The sequence below is a fragment of the Fopius arisanus genome, unplaced genomic scaffold (assembly GCF_000806365.1).
Source record: "Fopius arisanus strain USDA-PBARC FA_bdor unplaced genomic scaffold, ASM80636v1 scaffold00001, whole genome shotgun sequence".
NCBI lineage: Eukaryota > Metazoa > Arthropoda > Insecta > Hymenoptera > Braconidae > Fopius > Fopius arisanus.
In genome coordinates this window covers 1,767,407-1,783,718 of record NW_011887740.1, presented here as the reverse complement: position 1 = coordinate 1,783,718, position 16,312 = coordinate 1,767,407, and the positions used below count along the sequence as shown (strand labels likewise).

The 16,312-nt window shown below is 40.0% G+C and overlaps 3 protein-coding genes across 13 annotated transcripts in view; 1 reads left to right on the top strand and 2 right to left on the bottom strand.

Moving 5' to 3' along the window:
* Window positions 1–90: 90 nt before the first annotated feature.
* On the bottom strand, window positions 91–5,551 carry LOC105272889 (rhomboid-related protein 3). 4 transcript variants are annotated; one of them, XM_011315147.1, is made up of 5 exons: window positions 5,228–5,551; window positions 1,988–2,066; window positions 1,721–1,909; window positions 1,122–1,459; window positions 91–1,014 (listed from the first exon to the last, which is right to left on the bottom strand). In XM_011315147.1, exons 1-5 carry the CDS (start codon window positions 5,275–5,277, stop codon window positions 513–515), a joined length of 1,158 nt encoding a protein of 385 aa, XP_011313449.1. In that variant the 5' UTR covers window positions 5,278–5,551; the 3' UTR covers window positions 91–512. The 4 variants fall into 4 exon arrangements, with proteins under 4 accessions (XP_011313449.1, XP_011313612.1, XP_011313498.1 ...); XM_011315310.1 differs by lacking the exon at window positions 5,228–5,551 and adding an exon at window positions 2,742–2,815; XM_011315196.1 differs by lacking the exon at window positions 5,228–5,551 and adding an exon at window positions 2,593–2,789.
* LOC105273104 (Meckel syndrome, type 1) lies at window positions 3,684–6,918 on the top strand. The gene is made up of 4 exons (XM_011315347.1): window positions 3,684–3,769; window positions 4,183–4,873; window positions 6,095–6,450; window positions 6,513–6,918. The coding sequence occupies exons 1-4, from the start codon at window positions 3,690–3,692 to the stop codon at window positions 6,916–6,918; spliced, it is 1,533 nt and encodes a 510-aa protein (XP_011313649.1). The 5' UTR covers window positions 3,684–3,689.
* A 382-nt stretch (window positions 6,919–7,300) lies between these two features.
* The window catches only part of Smr (Smrter), a 59,401-nt gene continuing 50,389 nt past the window's right edge, over window positions 7,301–16,312 (bottom strand). For all 8 annotated transcript variants that reach the window (XM_011314712.1, XM_011314645.1, XM_011315013.1 and 5 more), the window contains 3 exons: window positions 14,632–15,575; window positions 13,255–13,711; window positions 7,301–12,992 (listed from right to left, as the gene is read on the bottom strand). In XM_011314712.1, the coding sequence (XP_011313014.1) occupies window positions 10,126–12,992; window positions 13,255–13,711; window positions 14,632–15,575 (4,268 nt within the window). In that variant the 3' untranslated portion in view covers window positions 7,301–10,125. The remainder of the gene's footprint in view (window positions 12,993–13,254; window positions 13,712–14,631; window positions 15,576–16,312) is intronic.

Here is a 16,312-nt window from a genome sequence, read left to right as displayed (position 1 = left end):
CCAACTCTCTGTGCATAATTTCTATCAAATTAATACAATAACAATAATTGTACTCTTTCACGGTGAAAACACCACTCTCGATGTCTATTCAAGCCGTAAATACAGCGCACTAAATTGTAGTCTGAGAATAAATGCATATGCTCTTTCACATGTTGCGTACAAAAGTATATTTATCGAAAAAATAATTGACACTCTAGTCTACCTGATGCTCACAGTCCTTTGTTTTAAACATAATAATTCGTTTGAGTGAACTCGTGGTATGACTTCATGTCAAAATTTTCGTACTAAACTAGACTGAAATATAAAATACCTATATAGCACTCGGTTCATTGAATCGAGAATTTGTTCGTAGCTGCCAACAATGAAATACTGGGCGAAATAGGATTACTATCGTTTCATATAAATACAATATAGATATTAAAAAATTATTGTTTACTAAATTGAATGGCATTTTCACTCAGTTCCTTGATAAGCTCTTACTCTTTCATCACACACTCTTTTAAGGAGAGAAACTATTCCATTCCGAAGATATTCCAGAGAATGGCAGCAGTCATGAGAGCAGTGTACGTAAATATACTAGCCCACCAAACAGCCTTTTCCCACGTTTGTACTTCGAGATTACGGAGAACATTAATTCCAACTAATAATCCAGCAACAGCACCTGTCAAATGTGCCACATACCCTATTTGATCCTGTGTACCGAGTACGTAACGATTATAAACAGCCTGGCCGACGTCAACAGTCGTTATAACGACGAATACGCATAATTGAAGGACAGCAAACTCCATTTGATGCCAATTCATTACGATCGTTGCAACGTGGGCTGTTATGAGCGCGTAAACACCGCCAGATGCACCCGCGAGGTAGACGTTCGGATCTGATACTGATGTCCCCAGGGAACCCGCTACTACTCCAGCGAGATAAATAATTAGCACCCGCCACCATTTGTGCACCATCTCCAAAGGTATTCCCAGCATTATTTGGACTAACAAGTTCACCACTAAATGGAATACTCTGTAAAAAAAAATAAGTGTTATTGCCCTCACTTTTTCTCCTTTTGATATTGAATTGGTTGCTCTACTTTCGAACTCTAAAATAATAAAATAAAGTAATACTCTTACCCAACATGTACAAACATGTAAGTCAGATATCTCCATGCCTCGTATCTCTGATGTGGATTGTAAATAAATAATCCGGCAGCTGATCTTTCAATGAGTGATGCACCCTTCGGTGCTGTTACGATGTCGTAAACATACAAAATTATTTCGATAATTGATATGATGATCATAGCTACTGGAGGTGGCCTACAACTGTATTCCTCCTCGTATTGTCCATCGGGAAGGTCCGCTGACAGTCTTGCACTCAATTGAGTTGAGAGAATGGGTCTGCCTGGCACCATTTTGTGGACATACCGACTTATGTAGTGCCCAAATACACCCTGCATGTCTTTTCTATGGATCTGTAATTTGAATCAGCATTTCAGTAACAATGCAATGACTACTGTATGGGTTTCAATTATTCAGGAGATTTCTGCTTGTCTTGCAAATATCAGGAGAAAAATTGGAGCGGGGTTTGTGACAATCATAATCAGTACCTAAATCTACAGGGTAATTTCTCATTTCACGGATATCTAAAATAAGTAAATCGACAAAAAAATTCCCTCACTATTGATTATTAAAGTAATATATTATTATAACTATGAAACCTTGGCTTATCTCACCATAGCTATAAATTCTGGATACTCCAGATATCCTGATTCATCCAGATCAGCTTTGTGCATTATGAGTCTCACCACCCTAGGTGGTAGATCGTCAGTATAACTGGAGCCTCTGACCATAGCCTTCAGCTCATTATACGAGATCTTGCCGTCACCATCGAGATCGTACTTCTCGAAGATCCCCTTCCAGTGCTGTAAAAAACAAGATAACAATCAATAAAAATAGCCCAACAACCAAGAATCAATATTCAAAAATTCACAAACACTCACTGAATCATTGTACTGAAGGGGGATGGTGACATGTCCCTCCCTGTCCTGTCCACTGGCCATCCTGATGAGTTTGAAGCCCCTAAAATCCACAAAAAAGAAAAAAAAATTGTCAAAAGTCCCCACAACGGATGAAATCTGTCAACTCCCGCTTGGCTTGCACCGCCAGGAAAAAAATACCTCTGGGAACGTTCGCAGGGTATTAACCCGTAGCTGTGACCTTATTAATCCAAAAATATTCTCAACAAACGATCACAGAATCCCGAGAAATTGGTGAATGAATTATTTATCCTGAAAAAACCGCGAAATAGCGCATTCGAGGCAGCGGACGTGCGACAGGTGTCAAAACAGTCCAACAGGTGAGGCGCGACTGGAATCCCCGTTACTCATCAACAAAACCTCAATCCTTCTTTTTTATTCCGTCATCACTAACTCAGATAACAATAGATAAGCGAAGAAATAATATCCTCTTGCCGCAATGAGCTTAACTACCGCGAAAAACGAGAGAATGCAACTGTGTACCGTTATCATGTGCACCAAGGTTCAGGTTAAGGTTAGACGTGCATAACGATTCATTGTTATGGATGATAACAAAACCCTGGGAATACCTGTGTGAACTCGTGAAATTCCAGGAAATAAATGCAGGGTGAGATCACTTGATGATCGGGACGTGTGTCATTATAAATTAGTCGACAGCGATGGTAAAGGAAAAATTGTACACTTCCCCGTTGCTTCCAACAGACTCGGTGCAATTTACCTTTACTCTTGTGCGTCCTTGTTCAATTCATTTCTCACGTTCAGATGCAAAGAGGATTGACTAAAGTAGCGGCTTAGTTCTGGGGGTTTGAGTGACCCCAGAGGCATCGTAGTACTGCACCCCAAGAGAGGGAGGGCGCTACACTATTTTCTGCGTTATGAAATTGGTATTCACTAAAATTTAAAAATTTTATGGAGTCATTTAAATTTTTTGCCCCCATGTGATCGTTAGCCAAAGCCAATTAATCCTTTAAAAAAATGAGAACAACTCAGGAATTATACGAGATGGTTTTGGATTTTTTGGGCATTTCGCGAACGTAACTTTCATTATATTCATGAGGAGAAATTAGTTGAGGAATTCCGATTGCGGAAGCGATCCAAAGAGGGTAGGGCTTTTTTGTGTGGATGGAATTTACAAGTGATTGAGTGATCGGAGATGAATTTAATTTTTATCATTATAATTTATGGGGGGAATTAAATCGTTTTTTAGTGTGAAATTCTATTAACGCTCAACCTCTCAGCGACTTGATATTAACTTCGTTCTTTTTGCTAGTATCTAAAAATATATTTATTATTTTGAATTTATTTATTACCTTGAAAAATTATTTGAAGTAAAAAAAATAAGAACATGTTTCGAACAATAAAAATATTGGAAATCTCCATTTCTCAGATTTTATTTCAAGATTGTGCAATTATTCAGACGTAATAATTAACTTTCCGAGCTTAATTAATGACTTTAAGATGATCGTCTTTAAAATCCAATACAGAATTAAAAAAATTCATAGTATCGAATTATTATTCAAAGATTGTAATTTTCCAAAGATATTTCTTTCTCGCTCTGATGACATGCGCTTGACAGAAACGTGTTGCTAAGCAACGTTTCATATAAACACAACCGATCTGTCATTTTGACTTCTCTAGTGTTGTACAACAGTAAATAGCAACAATTATGCTGGTGAGAAATCCAGGAAGGCTGAAGATCGCGGGGAATTATCGAGTTAATCAACCGATAGAGAATTTCAAATTGAGGTAATTTTTCCTCATTCCTCGTTTTTCCGTTTCCTCGTCCGATCCGATTGCCACCAATATTAACTATCAAACAACAATCGCTGCGACTAAATGATAATATTAGAAATTCACCATCCGATTCCTCCTGATTCACGTCCTATTATTACCGCGAATAAAAATACTTGATAGACTTTTCCAGGAAGAGTGGGTGTGCTACAACCACAAATATTTAATTTTAAAATCCCCAAAACAGTGAGTTTACATTAATTAACTCCCCTGAGCCATGTGTTCTCACTGTACATTAGTCATCCTCCAGCATCAGTTTATTTTGATCCCCTTTTTTAAATAGAGAAAAAAAATCTTAAATTTCTCAATCTATAGTAGTTGAATTCAATCGGAAGAATTCTATTTCTTAAACTTCACTTTTTTTTAAGAGTGAGGATCGTGCAACAGAAGTCTCTTCTGGCTGAATTATTCGAGTCGGAAGCCGAGACTAGGGACTCGAATTTTTTGGAATCCGAGGGGAGAACGTTCTCCTGGCAGGAAAAAGTCCTGAGTCCCTTCGAAGTAAATCTGTACAAGGAGGAGAGGAACTGCATAATTGAAATTCACAAGAAGTATCGAGAGAAAATCCAGAAAGATGAGATCGAAAGCTCAAGATTGTTCTCCTACACAGAGGATGACTCCTATTTTCGACAGGCAACTCCAGTTACGAAGGAGGGATACAAATCTTATCTATCCTTGAAGAATGAGACTGCTCTTCCAGCGATAAGAAATCGAAAGCCATTCAGCGAGCGCTACAACAAGAAGATCATCGAGTCGACCCCTTCAACGAACACCATCAGGTCGAATCATTATCTGTACAGAGATAAAAGGACGATGTACATCATGGCAGACCTCACCTCCAAGGATGAAGCCCTTGGCTCCTCAGAGGACTCGGAAACTCTCTTATGCACGATAACTTACAACGAGGCTGGAAAAATTCTGACTATCGATCCTGACTTCAACGACGACGAGTGCTACAAAGCTCATGCCACTGGTATGAGCTATGACTTCTGGATCGAACATGCATCCGAAGGGCAGACCGAGGACGAGGTTCAGATGCAGAGAGAACTACTGCATCACGTGAGTAATCCAATAATCTTAATCGCGATAAGATAGGGTCGAGTACTGATAACTCAGCAATAACACGTAATTGTGGGTCACTATGAAGGAAATGGCGCAAGACCCGGTTTTCAGAACTTTGATTTTTTTACGAATTACTTTGATTAGGAATTAAAGCTTTAGAAAAATGCGGAATTTACCGAGAAAAATTCCCATCAAAACCGCTGCTAATAATTTCGATTTAAAATACGTCAATTATTCATATTTTGCGCTCATTATTGAGAGACAGTAATTATCACCATTTGCAGTGGATAAATGGCAGTAATGATAGTGGTAGTAGTAAGTCTACTCGGATAAATTTTATAGACAACTTACCCCACGTAAGAAATTTCTGAAATTTGTCGCATCATCTTCACGTGAAACATGACAGCAATTTGAATTCCTCACTGATCCTTTTTAATACCCTCAATTAATTAATCCACTGATTGACGGTTTTTTCATCACAATTTAAAACAGAGGATTATAAATATTATTTACGCTGCACACGAATAAATTTCCAAACTTTTCTTGGGAGCAAAATTGAAACGTGTGACTAGCACAAGAAGGAATGCCGCTGATAAACTTCCATTGCGCACATGTTAACTTGCGTATGAAGTACTTATTATTTCTACTTGTGGTGTACGCTCACTTCACAACTGCGGTCTGTAGGTAACTGAAATCAACTTTTCTTCCCACACAGAATTGAACACAACCAGAGATATGAGAAAGTTAAACGCGTGGCGCGCACGCCTATCACGAGCCGCTTTATTATAATTATCCCCTGTTGCATGATTTGTCGTGTACAGGAAAAACAATGCATAAATAACCCTGATAATGTTGTGCCTCCGTTATGCGCATTTGTTTTCGGTATTGATTGTATAATTACGCACGTGGGTATCATTGTCGTCGCGTTTGAAATATTTATGCGGAATTCAAGTGTCACCTTTTACATTTCCCCGACAATTGATTTTTACCAGCTTAAAATAATATTGGCAGATTAAAAATAAATGAATGAACTTTCATTGACCATTTTCCCTCCTTCAAATGACACGATTTTACTGGCGCAATAGTAATTTTAAAACTGGTACCTTCAAAACTTTAGAAGCAATTATATAGATCATGCGATATTTACAAAAGAAAAGAATTTTATCTCAAGGCTTGAGTGATATTAATCTGAGACATTTGATTTGAACTTATTGACAGGAATTCCACGAGAAATTACTATATAAAGAAGCTGAAATGTTCTCCGAAATGCACTTACCACCCCCTCACGTACTCCGAGTGTATCTGACGTTGGATATTACAAAAGCCAAAGGGTTTCCCTACGACGCCCTGTTCCTCACTTATTTGATTGATCTGCCCAAATATTGGAGCACAAATGACGGAGATAAATTATCAGGGAGAACCCAGAGGTGCAGAATGATGAACGGTAGTGCTAATTTTAGCTTTGTTGTCGAAATGACACTTGATTTCGATTTGAACTGCTTGGATGATGAAAATGTGAGGCCTGCATGGCCGCAGGTACTCATTGCTGCTGCATCACTCGATAAATGGACCAGGTAAATACTAAAACTAGTCTTTCATTTTGTCCCATACTAAATTTTCAATTTACCTGTTTCAGATACAGAATCGAAGGATATGCATCTCAACCCTTGCCTCCGTCTCCAGGCAAATTCACCTACGAATTGACGACCTGGCGCCCTGTGGCTGGTTTTATAAATACCCTGCGGCGTTTTTTCACCGGAGGAACAGCAGAATTGGAGGATCTCACCTACTCCGGAATTCCTCAAGGTGAAAACGGTCCGATCATCAATAAATCACAGTTAAAAGTCGTTCCAGGGGGATTCATCGATTTGCAGATGAATATCGTGCAGCAATGCCGTGATTTCTCTAAGAATCCTAGAATTTCAAGGGTTACCCTGGACAGATTATCAGCTGGGACGTTAATAAATAATGTTAATAATGTTCTTGAGCAGTTCAAAGCCGCCAGGGAACGAATGATTCGCGCAAGAGCCATGTGCTCGTGATCTCAGTGATTACCACAATTATCAAATGATTTTTGTATTTTTTTGTAAATAAAAAAAATGTCTTATAGAAAACGTGTAAATTCCAGTTACTCAACGAACGCTGTCATAACGGAGGTGATTTTATTTCAACAAAAATAACAATTTACATTGAATTGTTTTTTTTTATCGATAATAGTATTATCGTGTATGCTACACTTGTATTTTTTTTTATTTACTGTAGGCATGGTATGCGCTCGCTCGCTATTAGTTGTAATTTATTTTATCCATTCGTTTAATCAGTAGTGTAATTCATCCGTTATAATTATCGTTTCCCAGCTTCGTCATTTATTCATCATTCAATTTTGTCTATAATACAATTCAATTGATTTACTTTTTTCCATTATTTTCAAGTGAGGGGACGAGTGCCTCGGTATTATTTTATCTCAGTTTTATTCAATTAGTGTTTATTCATTTTCTTTATGTATAATACAGCCTTTGTTTTCCACGGTTTCATGATTGAGCATTGACTCAATCTTTCGTTCAGGCTTGATTTTTATCAGAATAGGTACATTTGTTTTACAATCACGTCTCTCTAGTCTAGGTTCTTGTTCTTAATTTGCAGCTTTTTTTCGTTTATCTCGTTTGGAGCAGTAGCAGTGATAGCATTTTCTTTTCTTGTCCTCTTATTATATGTTATCTGAGGTGATTGAAAGGACCACGATGACGGGAGATGGATATCTGGGCTTATTCATGCAGAGAAAAATTATTTCGTTTTTCAAAACTTGTCGGTTTTCTCTTACCGAATCGCTCAATCAATTTATGAAGTGGTGAAACTATGGAGTTATCGTTAAAGCTCTTTGAATCAGGGGAGAATAGATTAAATTTTTGAAGAATTACCTGTTGAGAATTAATTAAGGAAACCGTTTTCTAAAATACTTTTCTATTCACTGAATCGTCTAACAATAAGTAATGTGTGTTCATGCACGGCCCGTACGTCATCGGCTTATTGTTCAATTCAGCGATGTTTTCCAAGGCCTAATCTCCAGTGAAATTAACTGATTCTATTTTATCACTTCATGTGCATGAATTTTTTATGAACTCAAGTATTGAATTTGTTACTGAGTAATGAATATTTTCGAGAAGCACGGTTTATCCTTTTTCAGGCCAGATTACATCAATCAAAGAGGAAATTGTTAGAATAAGATGACCAAAGATCGAAGAAATAATAAATTGTTGAAAGATCATCAATCTCCATTCTGCCCCACCCCCACAAAATTTATTCCTGCCAGATTGAAGACAATACTTTTAACCGAACATTGAGAATGTTTTATCATTCAGGTTTCGGGGCTATTGAATTGTGGAGTCGTAAGCTCGTCAGTTCGTAAAAATGATTAAATACACGTATTGATAATTTTATCCATAATTAATAATGAGGGCGGGCAATTGTCAGGTGAAAAAACGTAAATATCGATACGCGCATTAAAAATTACTGAGTGAATTCGAGCAGGAAGAAGAATTGGTTTTCACGATACACATATTATTTATTCGAGGATAATACATCTTGAAAGGCACCGGTCTCCTTGTGTTCGAATTCGAAATGATCCAGCGATTGACACAATTCGTAATTACAAAAGGAAATAAGCTAAAGAGGTGAAAAAACGACAATTGGATTATTGAAAAAATGATCTTTACAATTTCCCTCGTTCTATCGTATCCCATTCGGATGATTTAAAGCCGATAATAACGACGACTTGAGGCGCATGTCTTCAGCAATTCAAGTTCACGTACAAATATAAAATTAGGCTGTATAAAAAAGTGAGTGCTTTCATAATCCATTTGTTAAACTAATGTGAGTACACATGAGCATAGAAAAAAATGTATATTTTATCATCTGAAAATAAAAGAGGAAAATCAGAAGTTTCTAATTAATTTAATGAGTCAAATAAAATCCACATCCATTCTTTCATTGATAATTCATATTATTATTATTAATCTTTTCATAATTGGTTGTATCTGCAATTTGTCGTTTTTCATTATTTATTTTCATCATGAAGAGAACGTAGTCTTGAGAGAAGTTCCCTAGTCAGTTCGTGAATTACTTTGTTATTTTTATTTGTTTTTTTAATTTCTACCTTCTATAATGCTACCTAAATTTTTTTCATTTTATATACTAAAAACTTCTAGTCACTTATCGTTATTAATATAATCTAGTAATCATATAATTACTTGCTCGTCTTAAAATGTAAATATTATGTACTATATACAACGCTTACATGTTACAAATTCATCAATCACTTTTACCCGACAAAAAAGGAAAAATAATTGAACAGGAAAGGGATGATTTTCTTTTCATAGACGTTAATTCACCATACGATAGTACGAGGTCTCTCTTTTTCTTTCTCTCTTTCTATCTCAGAAGCGTGTTGCAAACCGTTTTATTTTTCTCTTCCCACCGAAGTGTCTTTCAGATGGACTCGAAAACACGGTATTTATTTTAATATCTCACACCGGTACTCATCACAGACTCATTCTAAATAAAAACACACACACCTTTAACGTCGTACCATTCTTTCGTCGTCTTAACGATTATCCATTTATAATATATACAAAAGAAAAAATGATTACCATTCATTTTGCACAAAACACGAAAAATCAAATATATCATCATCAACCCCCACTGTTGATCAATAATTCATGAATTCAAGTTGTCCATCGGGCAATTGCAAATAAGCGTCGATGCCATGCACTAGAAAGCCGGCATTTTTGTTAATTTCATTAAATCTCTTTATCCACATCAATGTTCATCCTCCCATTGGACTTGTCCATCCTACAATCTTCCTCAATACAAAACAAAAAATATATAAGGAATGACTCTGATTTTTAATAATTCACGCACTTTATCATTCCCAACGAAATTTTCACAAAAAAAATGTTACAATTTCCATAAAATTCATAGTAAAAAAAAGTGCAGAGTCAACTGGAATGACGTCTCGAAACTGAGATAAAAACCATGTACAGGTTAAATTTCTAAAATCATAAATTTTTCTAAAGTTCGTTAGCATTGCAATTCACGCAAAAATGATGATAAAAAAGAGCGAGGCAGAATTGTCTTCATGAACAATTCCCTCCTTAATAAAGAGACACGTGAAAGATTAATAAAAAAAAATATTCCGAAGCAAGTCACTAGACAGCGAGACATCAGGGATGCGGATGACTCCAGGTGGTCGATCAATCCTCATCGGAGAGTGGTTCGTACTGAGCTGAGAGATGTGGTGCTGGCTCGAGCTGTTCAGATTTTGTTACAGTTGTTGAGCCCGAAGTGGGTGGAGGTGGTGCTGGAGGTGGTCCTGTGTGAACTCCCAGTGCACTGAATGGATAGAATGTTGTAGGTGCTGGTGGTGGTTGTTGAGTGGGTGGATTTGGACTCTCGTCGATGACCATCTCACCAGAGGGGCTCTCAGCAGGTTTGTCATCCTTATCAGCTGTTCCATTGCCACTGTTTCTCTCCCCACTGCCAGTTGTTTTGTCGTCCTCAGAGGTCCTCATAACCTCAACTATTTTATTCTTTACGTAATCTAAAGGGGACAAGTGAGGCTTGGGTGGTGTAGCTGATGTCGTTGTGGCTGTGGCGGACTCATAGAATCGTCTGGCATAATGATTCTGCGTTGCCTCTGGCGGCGAAACTGGTTCAACACTATGAAACTGTTTGGCAACTGATGTTGGTGGTTGTTGAGCCTGTTGAGGGACCTGAGACTGCTGTTGTCCCTGGGATACACGAATTATTTGACGCTCATCGCCAGGTTTGCCAGACTCTGCCTCGGGATCACGACGCTTCCATTGATCGTCTGCCAGGGGATAACCTGGGTACGAACGGTAAGACGCATGTGGTGGGCAAAAATCCTTCGTGACGATGTGCTCCACGTGTTCACCAAGAGTAATTGATTTTCCATCCCTTAGTGGTTCACTGGGTGGTCCACTATTACCACCAGAACTCTCAGCAGCTGGACTGTGGGCAACACCATTGGGCTCTGCTGGATTATCTCGATGGAATCCCTGGAATAACCTATCACCCGGTCTCGTAGGTTGATTATTAGCAGTAGGTGCTCCACTAGTGCTCTTAAAACTCTGGTTAATTTGATGAGTGATAATGGCATCGATCAAACTGGCAGCGGTGAGTGTTGAATTCTCCCCAGATTGTGAGTTCGAAGAAGCAGGACTAGGCCTCGACGAGGCTGACGTTTGCTGGGGAGGAGGTGGCGGAGGTGGCTGCTGAGGTCTCGATGACTGTGAGAACCCACTGCTGAGAAGTCTTCCCGACTCCCTATCAATATGTTGATGCTGCTGATCTCTAAAGATCTGTGCCATGTGCCTCCTCTCAGCCTCCATCCTCTGTCCCAGAATGTGCTGTTGCATCTGCTGTTGTTCCTGCATCCTCTGCTGTTGATGAAGATGCGCTATTTCTCTTTCTCTGTGAACCGCCATCCTGTGCTCCTGTTTTTCGCGCATATCCTTCTCCCTCTGATGCACAGCAAGCTGTTCTCTCTGATGTTGAATCTCCTTCTCTCTCTGCTGTGCCATCCTGTGTTCCTGATGCTCCTTCTCCCTCTGATGTGCAGCAATCTGTTCCCTCTGGTGTTGCATCTCCTGCTCTCTTAGCCTCTCCTCTTTCTCCCTCTGCTGCATCATGTGCTCATGCTGCAATTGCTTCTCCCTGTCTATCCTCTCTTGTTGCATATCCTTCTCCCTCTGATGATGCTGCACAGCCAATCTGTGCTCCAACAGTTGCAGCTCCTCCCTCTCCTTCTGCATTCTGTATTCCTTTTCCTGACGATGAAAATCCCTCTCCCTATCCAATTGCCGCTGATGACAAGCTGCCATTTCCATCGCCAACCTCTGTCTCCTCAAGTCTTGCTCTCGATAGGCCCGATTATTATCCACATACCTGTCAGCGAGCAATCGATCAGCCATCGTCTTACCAAGACCCTCGTGACTACTCCCTGAGGGTGGATGTCCATGTGGATGAGGTACAGGCAAACTGGGCTGCTGTACAGCAACGTCAACTAAACTTGAGAAAGCCTCGAGCCCCGCTGGTGGCGGATGATAATGAATCTGCTTCTGGGGATTGTGCCTATGGATAACACCCTGCCGTTGCTGGGTGTGAGATTGAGGTGGCGTAGGAGGTGGTGGAGTACTCGTGTAGTAGAGAGTACCTGGTGGTGGTTCGGTTTTACTGGAGCTCTCGTTGCTGGCTGTTGTGCCTTTTCGCTGGTGCATCTGCTGACTCGTTATGTAGTCATTCATGATGATCTGACGGGAGGAGAGCTGCTGCTCCATAGTATAACTCGGTGGTGGTCTCGCAGAGTAGGAATTGTAATTGCTGTGGGTGACAACAACTCCCTGGTTAGGGCTCTGGGGTGGGGCAATCGTTGTCGCTGGTGAATGTCTGATAGGACGATGGGAATCGTACAGTGAGCGTTTTTCAACGGTGAATGGATGAACTGGGGTTCCCTGGGTGATGGAGCCAGACTCTTTGGGGGCCGGAGTATTTGCCGATGCTGATGCTGTGCCTGGAGGTGTCATCTGACGAAGAAGCCCTTCGTATCTGGCACCGGAGACTGGAGTTCCATGGGTTATGGAACCACCTTTGTGGGGGGTACTCATGTTTGCCAGTTTTGGAGATAGCTTGGGGTGAGGTGAGGGCACTGTAACCTTGTTCATCTTGGGAGTAATTGGGGCCTGAGGGCGCGGGGATGAGGTGTATACGAGAGGGCTCTTCGCACCTCGACCTTGCTCATGAGCGTGTGGGTGATAGTAAGCACCTGGAGGAGGTTCCGGACGATACATCGTCATTTGTGGCGCCTTGTGAGGAGGTTGCAGGGTGTGATTGTACTCTTGGGGTTGGGGCTGAGATTGGAGAGGGAGTGACGGCTGTTGGCGGGGCTTCTTTATGCTGAGATCTAGGGTACCCTCGGTCTCTCGGAGGGCCTGCTGGACCTGCATCACCACCAGACCTTCCTTCGGCAGGAGATCCGCTGAAGGGGGCTGATTCGGTGCTGGAACTGGGGGCATTGGTGTTATTGTCGCCTGCATTTGACCTGGAGAACAAAAGAATTTTTCCATCGGGTTTCAGGAATACTCGTCATTATTTTTCGTTCACCTAATCTATCATTCTACCCAATCTAGGAATTCATAGTAGTCCGTTCTTGTGAATAATTTATTGAAATTGTTGTGAGAATTATTAAATTGAGAATTTTTTGAGTTGAAAAAATAATACCACAGGCCCGAAATAGAAATTTTAATATTTAATTGAAACTTTTAGTGTTTTTTTGTAATGAAAGTAGGGAATATATTGCTTACCAATTTGTTGAGGACTCGGGGCTGATCTGTGAGTATGATGAGGTACAGAAACGACTGACAGTGTTGCCAAATTCGAGTCCCTATTGGACATGGCAGTAGAGGGTAAACTCGACGATGGCTTATATTCACGAACAAATGTGATATCGTTTCTGTGATCTGTCTTTAGAATACTGGATATCGTGGGTGTTACTGAGCTCGTCGACGTACTGTTGGGATTCCGTTTGAGCTGCATCTCAATAACATCGAACATGAGATCCTTGACAGTGAGGGGATTGGCATTGCTCGTTGAGGGTGGTGAGTGTCCTGGTGGTGGTTGTTCGCGTTGCGTCGATTGTTGCAATTGTGAGGCCGTTTGTGATTGTAATATCGTACTTGTGCTTGTTGTTGTTGTTGTCGATGGTGCTGTTGAATTTGCATTTTCCACGTCTGCCCCACCCTGACCCTCGTCCGCCGTCTCCTGGAACAATTACCAATAGAAATATCTATCAAGGTAAGGCCGAAAATAAAAGTCAAACTTCGAAAAAGAAAAATTGTGAAATGTTCGCGAAAAAACCCGATTCCTAATGAGCATATCGATGAATTGTACAATTGATAATAACTTAGTGTGTTGTGTTTTAAAATTGGTAGATTAATAATATGAAAATTAGGTATTTATAGGTTTGATCATTCGTTATCAAAAATAAATAATCAATGTTGTGTTTGAGTGTTTCAAAATAAGCAGATGAATTATTCATAGCGTTCTAATGAATAAAAAATATTTTTTGAAGAGGATATGGGAATTCTAGAGGCCAACGGCCAGAATAGGCAGATTAAATGATGAGTAGTCAGTTTGGAAAATACTAGACAAGGGTGTAGGAGCCTCAATATTTGAGTAAAAAATTCATTTTCATCAAATTTTTCCAAGTTCTGCTACAAATAAAATCATCATGAATATTTCAATATTCTAGTTTTTTATCAATAAATGCATTCCAAGAAACAAATATTCACCCATTCGTAATCTATTATTTGTCTTCAGCGATTGTTCTTAAAAAGAAATTAGATTGCAACATTGTTGTGAAAAACTGACAAGTTGCTGCATAAATATGCTGGTCACGATATTTAAAAAGATAATTCGACTACTAATTTGACCAATCCAACCCCGAATGCTTTATTCCTTTATTGCTGGATATCCCGAAAATCAAGACGGACGATTTTTCATGAACCCAAAAATTCTACATCGGCTCCTGAATTTGAATAGAATTTTTTTTTTTGTCTAAGGCTGCATTTATCTGAGTTGACGAATTCAACTCGAGAGTTTAGAAAGCATAAAAATTCAATGAACCAATCCAAGAGGGACAGAGAGTGAGATATGAGATATGAGATATGAACGATACTTACCGTAGCAGAACTGTCATAATCCTCTCGATTATTGGTAGTGTGGCCACCAGCAGTGGTGGGTTGCTGTGGGCCAGAGGTTGCAGGCGTAGGTGGAACAAGTGAAATTCTGATATCCGCAGTATTTTCCTGTGGGAATGAACTGCTTTTGATAGTTCCAGTGGCGGTGGATGGTCCCATGGAACCAGGTGTGCTGCTCGATATTGTATTAGCAGGACTACCCGCACTAGCAGTATCACTCGAATCATGCACAGCCATTTCGTCACAGCTACTTGTACTACTACCGCTCTCCTCCTCGTCCGTCAAACACGGCCTCCTCTCCTCACCCAATGACTGATAGTACTCAGCCACCACTTGATCCAATCCCAATTTCTTACGATACGTCAGGTAATAATTCTTGCACTGGTGATTCGATTTGCCAGCTATTTGTTCGGATACTTTTGGCCAATTAGTGCCGTGCTCACGAAGGGCACGCCTGAATAGCTTCAGCTCGTCATCTGTCCATTGTCGTGCTATCGATTCAGATGCTTCATCAGTAGCATCAGCCCCACCAGACAGGTGAGGGGCCAAACGGCGAGATATTCGATTGAAACAGGCTGAACAGCATTTAGTGGCATTGTTTGGTATTTGAAATTCTTGAATAACGGGATCTCGTATCTCCGGGGGTAATTCCATCCATTTAGGTGGCAGTGCCCTGAGTCTTTTAACTCTCGTCTTGTTATTGGCATTATTGACATTTGGACAGCCCGGAAGTGGACAGGCAGTGTAACGACCACGCACAGCTTTGCACCTGCATGTGTTGCATACACGTGCACCAGGCTGTACCTGATCCTCCCTCAGACCATATTGGGACGCCTGACTGCGTGACAACGCACGCGACTGGCTGCCACCCTCTACCACATTTTGGCATATTGCACAAGCATGAGGACCCAGTTGTCTCCCACTCTCTAAAACACAATTAAAACACTGTTTAAACAACTCCATCCTTATATTCTCTCATAAATAGTATCTACTATTTCTTGGTGTTACTTTGTCTTATTTCTCGGAGTTCCTTGCCGTAGGGTTTATTCAAGTTTCAATCAATAATTAATCAGGTCTTAGTAGAGGTCACGAATCTTATCAGATAATACTATTTTCACCATCTTGTAACTTCATTAATAAGACATTCAAAGATTTCTAATTTTGGTTCAGATGATTATGAAGCCCTCAATATTCTGATACTCTCATTTTTTTTATTAACTCTTCTTTTCATAAATGAAAACTCAGTGGTTATAATACCCATGGAATGCCAAATGAAACAAAAATAATACAAATCCTCAGCAATGCCTACTGTAACAAAGTCGCAATTTAATAAAGTGCCATAGCCCCATATGCACAGGCATCATATACCTGTCGCACGTTGGCTTCTGCACTTTAAAATGCAATCGCTGTTCGCCGACCATCCCACCCATATGGATAAATATCCATTAAATTGTTTTCATTTCCTTTATAAAAATGATAGTTTTTTTCACATGTGCAGAAGAGTGCTCGACGTCACGCAATAGAGCTCTCCGTGCAGTGATAAAAATCAAATTGACATATGAAAAACGCGGGGGACTCTCTTAACTGCCGCGATGATCTTGAAACGCCTCGTGGATATGACACCAAACATTTTTTTTTCATCCATCAATGGAGATTGTCCATT

Coding starts and splice junctions, on each gene's coding strand:
- LOC105273104 (XM_011315347.1), top strand. CDS start 3,690: ATGCTGGTGAGAAATCCAGGAAGGCTGAAGATCGCGGGGAATTATCGA. Junction 3,770..4,182: donor ATAGAGAATTTCAAATTGAG/GTAATTTTTCCT, acceptor CTTTTTTTTAAG/AGTGAGGATCGTGCAACAGA. Junction 4,874..6,094: donor AGAGAGAACTACTGCATCAC/GTGAGTAATCCA, acceptor ACTTATTGACAG/GAATTCCACGAGAAATTACT.
- LOC105272889 (XM_011315147.1), bottom strand. CDS start 5,277: ATGTTTCACGTGAAGATGATGCGACAAATTTCAGAAATTTCTTACGTG. Junction 2,067..5,227: donor TCAGAAATTTCTTACGTGGG/GTAAGTTGTCTA, acceptor TGTGGATTTTAG/GGGCTTCAAACTCATCAGGA. Junction 1,910..1,987: donor CCCTTCAGTACAATGATTCA/GTGAGTGTTTGT, acceptor TGTTTTTTACAG/CACTGGAAGGGGATCTTCGA.